At 41.5% G+C, this 12,517-nt stretch overlaps 1 protein-coding gene across 1 annotated transcript in view; it reads left to right on the top strand.

Annotated features, from left to right (window-relative positions):
- LOC134460981 (signal transducer and activator of transcription 1-like) overlaps window positions 1–12,517 on the top strand; it is a 31,527-nt gene that overhangs the window by 1,421 nt on the left and 17,589 nt on the right. The window contains exons 2-11 of the mRNA XM_063213676.1: window positions 101–232; window positions 2,317–2,461; window positions 3,117–3,209; window positions 5,171–5,257; window positions 5,552–5,630; window positions 6,486–6,577; window positions 7,668–7,819; window positions 10,004–10,162; window positions 11,840–11,932; window positions 12,278–12,337. Of these exons, the coding sequence (XP_063069746.1) occupies window positions 105–232; window positions 2,317–2,461; window positions 3,117–3,209; window positions 5,171–5,257; window positions 5,552–5,630; window positions 6,486–6,577; window positions 7,668–7,819; window positions 10,004–10,162; window positions 11,840–11,932; window positions 12,278–12,337 (1,088 nt within the window). The 5' untranslated portion in view covers window positions 101–104. The remainder of the gene's footprint in view (window positions 1–100; window positions 233–2,316; window positions 2,462–3,116; window positions 3,210–5,170; window positions 5,258–5,551; window positions 5,631–6,485; window positions 6,578–7,667; window positions 7,820–10,003; window positions 10,163–11,839; window positions 11,933–12,277; window positions 12,338–12,517) is intronic.

Below are 12,517 nucleotides of genomic sequence, written 5' to 3'. Positions count from 1 at the left end.
ATCTATCTATCTATCTATCTATCTATCTATCTATCTATCTATCTATCTATCTATCTATCTATCTATCTATCTATCTATCTATCTATCTATCCGCTGACAGCGTCATGGCTCAGTGGAGCATGTTGCAGCAGCTGGAGTCCAAGTACCTGGAGCAGGTGGACCAGCTGTATGACGACACCTTCCCCATGGAGATCAGGCAGTACCTCAGCCAGTGGATCGAGAGCCACGACTGGTAACATTTCACTGGTTTTACTGTGTGTGTGTGCGTGCGTGCGTGCGTGTGTGTGTGCACGTATGCGCATGTGTGTGTGTGTGTGTGTGTGTGTGTGTGTGTGTGTGTGTGTGTGTGTGTGTGTGTGTGTGTGTGTGTGTGTGTGTGGTCATGTGTGTGTGTGTGTGTGTGTGTGTGTGTGTGTGTGTGTGTGTGTGTGTGTGTGTGTGTGTGTGTGTGTGTGTGTGTGTGTGTGTGTGTGCGTGCGTGTGTGTTTGCTTTCATGACAATACAAGACTTGTGTGTGTCCGCCTGCGTGTGCACGTGCGTGTGCGCGTGCGTGCATGCGTGTGTGCACGTATGCACATGTGTGTGTGTGTATGTGTGCCCGTGTGTGTGGACATGCATGTGCGTGTCTGCATATGCGTGTGCAGTGTTGATTTTCCGACCTGATTTTAACCTAATAAAACCCAGTCTGCCGGCACAATTGTGTTCATGAGAAATCTGATATGAGGTGCCAATGTCCTCCCAGTCATGCCGCTGCACTTCTTGTTGACATCTCTTATAATCTGACGGTATCTCTGTGTTTTTTCCTGTTCTTCCCAGGCCAGCTGTTTTTAGCAAAAAGAACGTGTATACACACACACTGTAATCATCTGCTGTGTAAATCTTTGTTCGGCATATAATAAAGAGAAAGTGAAAGTAAGTCCGTCTATTGGCTAAGATAGGTGACTCCTATTTCGCATTGCTCTGAGGCAAAGGTCTTTCAACACACTTGAATTTCGAAAGTACTGAAAGGCAGAAGTTTGCAATTTGCAAAGAAATTGTGTTTGGCAGCTTTCCTGCTCATACAGTACAGTATCTGAAGTATTTGTGTTACATAAAAAGGTGCAGTAGGGCTTTAATAATGACCCCATATGTAGCTGAAATTATTTTTCTAAAATAACAACCTGGAAAGCCATCTCTAACAACTGAAAATGAATGACTACCGGTTACGTAAATGAAATTAGTTGGTCTGCATATTGGATAATATTTGTGCACATTCTAGGGACAGCTGTTAACCTCAATTGACAGCAGGCACATTTTCCCACTCAGGACTTTCAGATACTTTCTCTTTAACACACTGTCGTTAACTGTTATTTTTACGTAAGACCTCCTGGACAAAGCCAAAGGCTGAAAGTGAAACATTATTATCTAAGGTTAAGTTATCAATGAAATCAGTTAAATTAATTTGTATTTATGATATTATTTGGTAAGGTAGGATTTGCACACATTTTGCACACTGGAAAATTGTATCACATTTTTTCATGATACTATTTATGTCCCATTTATATTTTTTTAACTATTGGACATTCTTTTGCCTTGATATTGGCTTTAAATCATTAGAATATGAAATGGTGGTGTGCAGCGGCACTGTCCATACGATTCGATAACTCGGGAGGTAACGGTTCCATTCAAATCAATTCAGCCCGATTCTATGATGCACTGCAATGCATTACATTTCTACTGAAAGCTACAACAAATTTTTCGTCAGACATGAGGCAATACAAGCAGTCAGATACTGAACAACATTTTATTGACTGTTGTGTGTATCAGTCCGGCAGCTTTCAATCCTTTGAACTGCTTTAATTTAATGTAAATTTTATTTAGTAATTGAAAATTGAAAAAATATTACGCATCGATTTTGGCATTTGCCGAATCGATTATTACATTTTCCTGCCCCGCATTGCGATGCATTGGTGAATCGATTATTGTTGACACCACTAATATGAACTCTTCTCCATCCATGTAAGTATGCATCATAGCTGTGTCTGAGTCCCATCTGAATATGGTACTCTCATCATCACAAGACTGAACCCCAAGTGGCATGCGTCTCTTGTCCGTTCCTCAGGACTTGGTGACATACATACAATTTTGTAAAAAAAAATCAGGGAGTCTGTCAGTGGTTAGTTTTCATGACCTCCTGATGCAATTTGTTAACGACTGACCACACATACAGTGTGCACCTTCTCTTTCAGGGAGTTTGTAGCCCATAGCGACTCGTTAGCAACATCATGACGTCCTGGCACAATTTGACGACCACTAATATGAACTTTTTTTCACAGGGAGTCTGTCGCCCAGAGCGACTCCTTGGCAACGGTGCGTTTTCATGACCTTCTGGTCCAGTTGGATGACCAGTACAGTCGCTTCGCTCTGGAGAACAACTTTCTCCTGCAGCACAACATTCGCAAGATCAAACGCAACCTACAGGTACAGATGATGCCAACAGAGACAGAGAGGGGCCGTAGGCCCTACCTGTCAATAATACCTGTGCTTTTATAATACAAAGCAACAATAGCAGTTTCCTATAAACTATGGAGTTGCTTGGTGGATGTCTGTGCTCTCTTAGTGTTTGTTTCAAGTTAGAGGTCAATCACTGTGTAGTAGCATAGTGTGTAGGTATATTACCCCATTATTCAGATGCAGTGAGAGTGAGAGAGACATTACTAATGCCTGTACAGTAGTTTGAATAAAATTATAAATATGCTTTAGCCAAGAGGGTTTTTTTCTAGCTGGCATTTATCTGTCTTAATGTTTGCTTAATTGTTAGCACAAAAAACAACAATAGCCAAAACAAATTTCTCCAATATGTGTTCTACTTAACATCCAGCCTCCTGTAAAGTGGAAATTGATGAAAGGCATGTGCTGTTTGAGCTGAGAAGCCTATAATCATCCCAAGTCTTGAAACTGGCCTCAGTTCATGTTTCTCTGTGGATTCTGTTCCTGTTTCCACTGAATTGGAATAAATTGGTCTAAATGTGTTATGAATGAAAAGGTTGTGATCAGAAACTAGGAAACCTGTGACAGAAATGCATAACAGATGAATACTAAATGCAGTTGTGTTGGATGTCTGTTCTGTTGACAGGAGCACTTCCAGGAGTATCCACTGCACATGGCAATGCTCATCTGCAACGCACTCAGTGAGGAGAAGAAGATCCTCAACAGAGCTCTCCAGCAAGTATGAGCGCTAAATTAGCATATCATTAGCATAAACAGTATAGGCCTATATATATATAATATTAGCCAATAATATTTCAGTAGTGACAGTCACAGGTTTAAATTCGCCTTTGGCGAAGTCCAGCCCCCTTGGGTTACAGTTGCTACTGTAGGTCGAACAGATAAACGTTCTATCCTCTGATATCCCCATGGTTTATGCAATGACGTAAGGACACAACTTCCAACCATATTTGAATATTTTCCACACACCGCGCTCTTCCGTCTTGTTGGTGCGTCTCTGAAGTAATCTAGTAGGCCTAGTTAGGAAATGGATCGCACTCAGTTTTTCTTCTTTTCTTGTTGTTTTCTTTTTATTTTAACATTGCAGGGACTGACATGACGTTTCGGCTGCACAGAGCCTTCTTCAGTGTCACCATATTTGAATAAAAATATAACAGCAATATTTTGTCAAGACCAAAAACAGGAGATGATTCTCTGCGTTAGAATTCAATGGAGCGCTGTCAGTCAAAAACTGACGGACCTCTTTTTGCACTGTGATTGGTCAAATAACATTCTAGTGCAGGCCTTAGCCATCCACACATTTCAGCTTGATCCATATTTCCCTCCACATGTCAGAGGCCAGTGTTCTGGGAAGATATTGCTCAAATTTCTAGATAACACGACTAAACAGGAAATAAGGGGAGGATGAGGGAGGGGGATGAACGATGATGTCGAAGAACCTAGCTCAGTAATAAACCAAGTTAAGTTAACCTTGTTAGTCGTAAATTATCACTAGTGGGATATCTATTTGCAGGTTTACAACTTCCTGTAGGTTAACTTGGCCAGGTTCATCACGTAACCATGCTCTTGGAATGCATCTCAACCAAATTCTAGCAATTAGGTAAATGAAATGCACATTTCAAACGTCCACAGGGTTCACCCCTCACACCTGTAATCTTTTTTCTGTTACCATCCTGTGTACAAAGAAAATTATAGGGTATAGGGTAGAGGGGATAGTCTAGACCATACTAGAAGAGCTCTTTTTTACTCACTAAAGTGGTCCATAATCTCCCTCTATTGTATTGTACTAAAAATGCGAAAGCAAGAAATCTCAGCTCTGTTGAAAAGTAAGCATCTCAGGTGCTGTTTCCACGTAGCAGGATATATTTTGAGTAGGGTATTTTTTTTCTCCTGATTAGGTGTAAACGCAACATGTGGACAAAAAATCCTCCATTGTAACAAATGCGTTTCAGCCCCCGAAACAGGATATTTTTAAAGCCTGCTTTTTTGTATCTGGATTTTAAATATCTGCTACCTGTAAACGGAAGACCAAAACCAATGTAACCAGGAGAAAACAATATCCACATGTAAAAATATCCTGCTACGTGGAAACAGCTCCTTAGATGTGATTAACGTATTCCTTGTATTTTATTTAGAGCAGTGCTAAGAATACCACCAGATATAGTAAGATTCTCTTCTTGCATTCTCTCTGATCACAGTTTGAAGTTACCACATCTTCATCAGTAGAAAAATGACAAACCTAGGTAGGAGGTGCCTAAAATAAACTCCAATAGACACTTGAACGATGTGTAGGGTCCTTCTGAAGTTTATTTAGACACCACCTACCTAGGTTTGCCATTTTGACTCAAGGCGTGGCAATGTCAAAACGTTTTTCTTGGCAGTGCAATAAAATACAGTACAAGAAATGATCACATCTGAGATGCTCTGGTGGCTCTCCTCGCTCAGATCTCAGTGCTGATTCATTGTATTGCTGAAGCCAGGAGGTGGAGCTGAGTTCTGTAGGACTGTCTGGCTGCACAAGTCATGTCAAGTCTTCCAAAGCTAAAATACTGTTTGTGTCTGGAAGTAGACTACTTTATTAGCATCTGATAGCTGGATGCACGTCTTAGAAAAATCCCCTCCATGAATCATCTGTGGGAACTTGGCAGACTCATGTCTTTTTGTTGGGATGTTTGCCTCCAGGAGAAGGTGGGTTCTCCACAGAACAACATGGGGGGAAAGCACAAAGAACTGGACAACAAAGTCAACAAACTGAGGAAGATGGTGCAGGTACTGTAAATAAATACATTTTTGTTGTTGTTCATTAGTTCATTAGTTATTTATTTAGTTCTTTCTTTCTTTCTTTCTTTCTTTCTTTCTTTCTTTCTTTCTTTCTTTCTTTCTTTCTTTCTTTCTTTCTTTCTTTCTTTCTTTCGTTCTTTCTTTCGTTCTTTCTTTCTTTCTTTTACACACAATGCGACAGAGAGGATGTGTTCATGATATGTTTAATAATTAATATATAAATAATACTTTCCATAATCATATTGTTAGTAATTCGTTCATTCTTTGTATTTTTCCTCTCAGGATGCAGAAATAGACATTAAAGCTTTAGAGGACCTTCAAGATGAACATGACTTCAAGAAGAAAACTCTTCAAAGTCAAGGTAATTGAAGCTCAGAGATAACATCTTATATCTATTTCTACTACATGACATGCATTTGCATTAGAATGGAATTGAAAAAATTAAATGAATAAATATGCAACTTGAAATGCACTGTCTATTCACAATTCAGTGATTTGTCTCTAAATCAGGGGTTCTCAAGGTGGGGGCCAGGGACCACTGTGAATCCGTGGCACATTGCCAGGAGATCTGCGCAAATGTTTGTTACAATGTAAAACACATAAAATTGCACGCCGCCATGTATTTCTGTGAGGGAAACATACAGTATACAATAGACACAAAGCAGGCCCAAATTTAACAATAAATACATTTTAACAAGAAATGAACTGTTCTATATAGGCCTTTACAATTAGCTGTATTTTATGATGCAATTTTCAAGGGGGTCCTTGTAAAATCTTTGGCCCCATCAGGGCTCCCCAGCTCACACACACTCACAAAAACGTTTGAGAAGTCTAAATGCTGCCAACAGGGATTAAAATAGCATAGTTCTTTCCCATGATGGATACAAGCATGAGCCACATGGGCACACACACGGTACACACACACACGGTACACACACACACACACACACACACACACACACACACACACACACACACACACACACACACACACACACACACACACACACACACACACACACACACACACACACACACACACACTTGCTCTTCTGATACATGACTTGATTGATGACATAGCATGTAACCAACTCTCCTCCTCACTCCCATTCCACCACACACACACACACACACACACACACACACACACACACACACACACACACACACACACACACACACACACACACACACACACACACACACACACACACAGACCAGGAGCCCAATGGAGTGAAGAGTCAGGAGAAGAAACAAGAAGAGATGAAGATCAAAGACCTGTTCATACGACTCAGGATAAAGAGAGAGGTATGAAGTGTGTGTGCATGCATGCGTGCGCGTGTGCAAAGGAAAAGGGAAGTAAGAGAGAGGGTGAAGTAAGAGAGAGGGAGATAGAAAGCAAGATATTTTCTGTCTGATTTTACGTGGACGTGAACGTGTGCGTGTATGTGACCATCACCCAAGGTACTCCAAATACACTGCAGATGTATGTACGTTGCACTACCATATTCTGCAACGGTATGCTATTTCTTATCTATCGGTTTTGACTCAAGCTGGAGCGTGATGTGGGAAACATAGCACTTGTACTTTCACTTTTCTTTTACTTTGAAGTAATGTTGTTAAATGTGGACTTTGAATATGTGTACAATAAAAAGTAATAACTGTAGTCTAGTGTAAGGGTTAACAGTCTATTTACAGTCTACATACAGGCACTGATATTTTGATTTTGCACTGAATGACATTTAATTACCTATATGTATATGTATAATATATATAATTATATTATATATATAATATATATATATTATAGCTCAAGTGGAGGGGAATGTATTGCGCTTAGTGTAACCTACCTTTTGGCAGTGTAGACCAATGACAAAAGTATTGTTTCAACTCCATACTATGGAATTTGATATTGTTTGACTGCAATATTGATATCACAACATAAATTTGATATATTGCCCAGCCCTACCTCATGGTTTGAATACTTTTCATTCCTGAGTACCAACAGTCGGTACAATAAATAAAACGTTTCTCCTCACTGCGGTACACAAAGTCAGTTTTGCTTTTTTTTTCTCATGACGCTCATTGGGCTACGTCAGCCAAAGGTTACTTGAGGGGATATCTGACAACGTAGGCCTACTGTAAAAGTGGTCAGAAGTTCACTTACTAATGACTCAATTACAGCGACGGTAATTACTGAACTTTTTAATCCTACCTTGTGTCGGTTCAACGCCTTGGTGCAAAGCCTCTAATGTACCGTAACCTTATTGTCACCAAAATTGCAATGACCAAGTGTTGCGTAATATGTTACTTCAGCCTCCCAGTAATGTCATAGCAAAGTTGTTATGATGTATTGACTCCCTGACCTGGTTTTCACCCCATCCCCGCCATCCTCCAGGAGGTTGCTGGTAAGACAGCAGACGCCTTGACAATGGTGGACCACATCCAGTTCAGCCTGATCAGCGAGGAGCTTCCTGAGTGGAAGCGGAGGCAACAGGTGGCCTGCATCGGGGGACCCATCAACGCCTGCCTCGACCAGCTGCAGTCATGGTGAGGTCCAGCAGGGGGAGCACTGGAGTCAATCATGTTAGCCAATCTGCAGTAGTTATTCCATAGAAGAGGCTCCAGTATCTAGAGGATTCATAAGTATGAATACTCTAGATCTTGTTTTATTGGAATCAGTCTGTTGGTGTCGTAGTTTCGCTCTGTCCCATTGACTTCTATACAAATGTCTGGGGTGAAAGCTCCTCCCACTTTTGCCACTTCCCATTCCCGTTCCTGTTGTATTTCGAGCGATTTCGAGTGATTTTCACGCCAGCGATTCCTGGAAGTTAACATGTTATGAACCCACTAGATACTGGAGCCTCTATGGTTATTCACGCTGTAAAGTCACAAATAGAGAGATGGGTTTTTTTTACATTAAGTTCTCTAGACAATAATCAATCAAAGTTTGAAGGAGTGAATCAATGTTTCCTGTCGTTCTATATCATTCTACAGCTCTAGTCAGTGTGACCACCAAAGCAAATTTTAGAAGCGACTTTCTTACTGAAAGTGACTTACTGAAACGATAACATTTAAAAACTTGAATAAAATATGAATAATATTTAAAAGTAGCAGAAACAGAAACTTGATGTATTTTGTCAAGGCGACTAGATCAGTTCCATTGTTCCTTATTTCACTGAGGTGTCCACGGTTCAACACCCATTGCCCTTGCTATTAGCTGGCTTCCTTACCTCTGCAATATGTGGAAGCCTATCAAGTATGCCTGTCCATATTTGGTTAAGGACCCTTAGGCCGCTTACACATCAAGGCGGTGAAGCGTCGCGGGACGGAAGCAATTTTTACTGCCGTTTGTGAAAATACATGGAAACATATCTGTCCTTACACACCAACCGGCGGTAGTCGGGTGTCAGCGGCACGGGAGCCAGCTCCGCTCCGCGCTGCATTTGGAAAATAGAACTTGAGCGTTTATTTCCCTCCGGCGAACGGCGGTGTCCCATTCAAATGAATGGCAAAGTAGCACACTTTTGAACTGGACTGGCCGTGCATGCCGACACTGTCAGTGTGAAAGGCAGAGTAGAACACACTGGCCGAAACTAAGCAGAAAGACCTCATTCATCTCGCTTCCGTTCCGCGGCGCCTCAGTGTGGAGCCGGCCTTAACCGGTCAACTGCCATCTCATTATTTCACTTTCGAAATGAGTGCATGCCTACCAGCAACAGTGCAAAAGCAAAAGTGTTCATTGACAAAATGCCAAGTTCGAGATGATTGTGGTGTTGGTCTTTACTCAAGCTAATTCACCACAGAGAGATGGGTGTCAAAGTGAAACTTCCAAAGAAAAAAAATACATTTTGACCACATTCGCCGAACCTCCCCAACACCAACACCATATCCATCTTCCTACGCTATAGCGTCATCCACTAGGGGAAATGTAAATGAAAGTAAACATTGGTGATGGGGACACGAAAGCCCATGGGACCAACACAGAAAGGCGCTGCCACATCTAAAACCACATTTAGCACCTTAGAAGGGAAATGACTGAACAAGTCTAGAGAGAAGTAAATGAAACATGCACACATAAGTCATGTAATGAGTAACATTGAAACCTTACTTGATAGTAGATGATATTGAAGGTCAGTTGGAGAATGATGCTGCTCTAGTTACTGCAGTCAATGTTTGATGTTCACTTACAGTAAATAATAACTGACTCTAACTGGACGTCTTTTTAAGCTTGAATGTGTTTCGTCTTTCGTCTGCCAATCAAAAGGCTTCTCCAGTTCTGAGTGGAGGGACGGTGAAATGTACTCAAGAAACAAAAAGAAGTCCAGTCGCTTACATCTGAACTCTTTTGGCTAACATAACTTGGATGAACAAGAATCCTCACGCATTCTATTGAGGTCATGTGCCAATGCTTAACACGTCATTCAGGAGGTTTACCATTGAATGCCTTGACATGCATGGATGAGAATTTGTGTATGTGCATGACTCACATTTCAAAATGTAACCCTTATTATTATTTATTTTCTCCTCATGATAGCTGATCTGTGATGTTCATGATAGGTGACCTGTGATGTTCGTTCACGAGGCCATGATTTGATGTCATGTTCAAGTTCATAAGGTCATGTTCCAATGTCAATCTCGAGGGTTATGATTCAATGGCATGAGGTCATGTTTCATGGTCGTGAGGTCGTCAATGTTTCCTAAAGGGATGACCTTTGACCCAACCCTGTGCAGGTTCACGTCGGTGGCGGAGAGCTTAAAGCAGGTCCGGCAGCAGCTGAGGAAGCTGCAGGAGCTCGTGCAGAAGTTCAGCTACGACAACGACCCCGTGGCCATTGGGATCGGACCCCTGGAGGAGCGCTCCATCATGCTGCTGAAGAACCTCATAGTCAGGTGAGGAGATTGACAGACGATTTGTTCAATGGAAATTTCATAGAAGACGTTTCGTTCACCAAATAAGACGTTTCGTTCGACCCATGCAGGCGGTTCGTTCAACCCATGCAGATGTTTCGCTCAACTGAGCAGACGTCTCGTTCAGGCTATATTCTGCTGTGCTTTTGTATTATTTGTATTATTACTCTTCATTTTAAAATGTAAATCAGCTCTAGGCTACTGGTCAGTCTCCATGAATATGGGAGGGCACGGTTATTTTCAAAAATAATGAAGCCGATGGAAATCATTTTGGGGTTGTTTCTCATCAATTTCTCATCCATCTGGAACTTCGTGGTTTGCCTAGCTCTGACAAGGCGGGGTGTATTTAAAAAAAATCTCGAACCTGATTGGAGAATTCAATGCGTGTGTCATTTTGAATAACGTACGACTTCAACCAATCATATTGAAAGTGTTGTTGTTGATGTTGTTGTGCTACTGTGTTGGCGCACATGATGCTACATCATGCCTGTTAACACCCCGCCCCACGATTGTGATTGGATCTATGGGATCGAGTATGTTGTGCAAGTAGCACTTTGGGCTCAACTCGCCTCATCCAGACCCTTGTGCTAGCTCACAGAGTTGAGTGAATATGCACGAGTCTGCGTGAGAACCCAATCTGTTTATGCTGTAGTAGTGCTGCCCTGGTGGTAGGAAGAAGAGTTTGTGTGGGTGTGTGGCGTGTGTGATTTCTTTGATGATGAGCTGAAGAGCCATGCGGTCTGGTGTGGTCACTATTAGTGCGTACTGAGGAGTAGGTGAGGTGAGTAGGAGAGGTGAGTAGGTTAGGAGTAGGTGAGGACATACATATCACTCCATTAGATAACCTTTTAGGGGATTTTTACTGGTGAAGGACCTTTACACTTGGTGAGAAACCATGTGTTGCGAAGGAGTAGGCTTACTTGTGAATTGTAGAGGAAGGGCCAAATGACGGGATATTGTGTCAAGACAGTGGAAAAAGGTGGACTGTGTGTACATGGGATCTGTGACAAAGTGATGATGCAGCTAAGGTAATGCAGATCTGGTGCAAAAAAAGGTGTTTATTCAGTTTTGTTCTCCACAAAGGTGTTCCGATGTGAATTTTGAGAGATGTGTGACAATTCTTGTGAAACACAATGTTCTACTCAACACCCCGTCGGTAGGAAGAGTGTGAACATGCACTTTAGGGACAGGATGTGGTGAATCATTTTCACTTTTCCTTCACTTACACAGTGAGGATGTGATACCGCCTGATGCAGAGTGGCATAGGGAATGAATGCTGAAATCAACAGCACAATTAAAATTAAATATAGCAATTAAACTTTTGTAGGAAGGGCCTATCAACATAAGGTGTCGACTGTTGTTTAGTTATTATTTTTTAGATACAGGATAATTGACATGACATGATTTTCTCAGATACAGCTGTATTTACTTTCAAACATGGCTGATGCAATGCTGTTACCAAGAATACTACAGTGTATACGTGTATCTACATACACACCCCCAGAATGTTTAATAATACCACAATGTTTTGGACATTTAGTCCTGGAAATGCAACACACGCATGCATGCACGTACGCACGCATGCACGCACGCACGCACGCACACACACACACACACACGCTCAAACACTGTGTCTGACTCTGTTTTTCTCCATTACAGTGCCTTGATAGTGGAAAGGCAGCCTTGCATGCCTACACATCCTCAAAGACCACTGGTCATCAAGACAGGGGTGCAGTTCACTGTCAAACTCAGGTAGTACCATGCCCTGATCCACACTATCTGACATACAGTACACAGTTTGAGCCCATCACGACTCAATGTCATACATTTGCTGTTACCAGAATGGCAATGACCAAGTTGTAGTGCATTACTTAAGGCCCGTGTTATGTCATAGTAGTACTTGAATGAATATTAGAGCGTTCCATTGGTGAAACGGCGTGCATTATGGGGCTACAATATTAAAAGGGAGCACAGTTTGCAACTTTTCATGTGTTTTCTATTATGGATATTTTCATGGATATTTTCGTACAAAACTATGTTTACTGTGTATATGTATTTGCAAAGAACTGAGGTTGTTCTTTTTGTCTGAATTCTTAGATTGTTGGTCAGACTCCCAGAGCTGAACTGCCAGTTGAAGGTGAAAGTGACTTTTGACAAGTAAGTCACTCAGAGATGCACACTGGGAAAATGTGTAAATACATGCAATCACAGCAGTGGATGACAACAAATGAAGCCATCTTTAATGGGCCCATAGTGTGAAACAGCAAAATCTTTTTTTATGGTCTCAGTGTATATTTCCATTTCCCTATTTCTAAATTCCAACCACCTAGGCAGACA

The sequence above is a fragment of the Engraulis encrasicolus genome, chromosome 13 (genome assembly GCF_034702125.1).
Source record: "Engraulis encrasicolus isolate BLACKSEA-1 chromosome 13, IST_EnEncr_1.0, whole genome shotgun sequence".
NCBI classification, from domain to species: Eukaryota; Metazoa; Chordata; class Actinopteri; order Clupeiformes; family Engraulidae; genus Engraulis; species Engraulis encrasicolus.
This window is presented reverse-complemented; position numbering and strand designations above follow the sequence as displayed.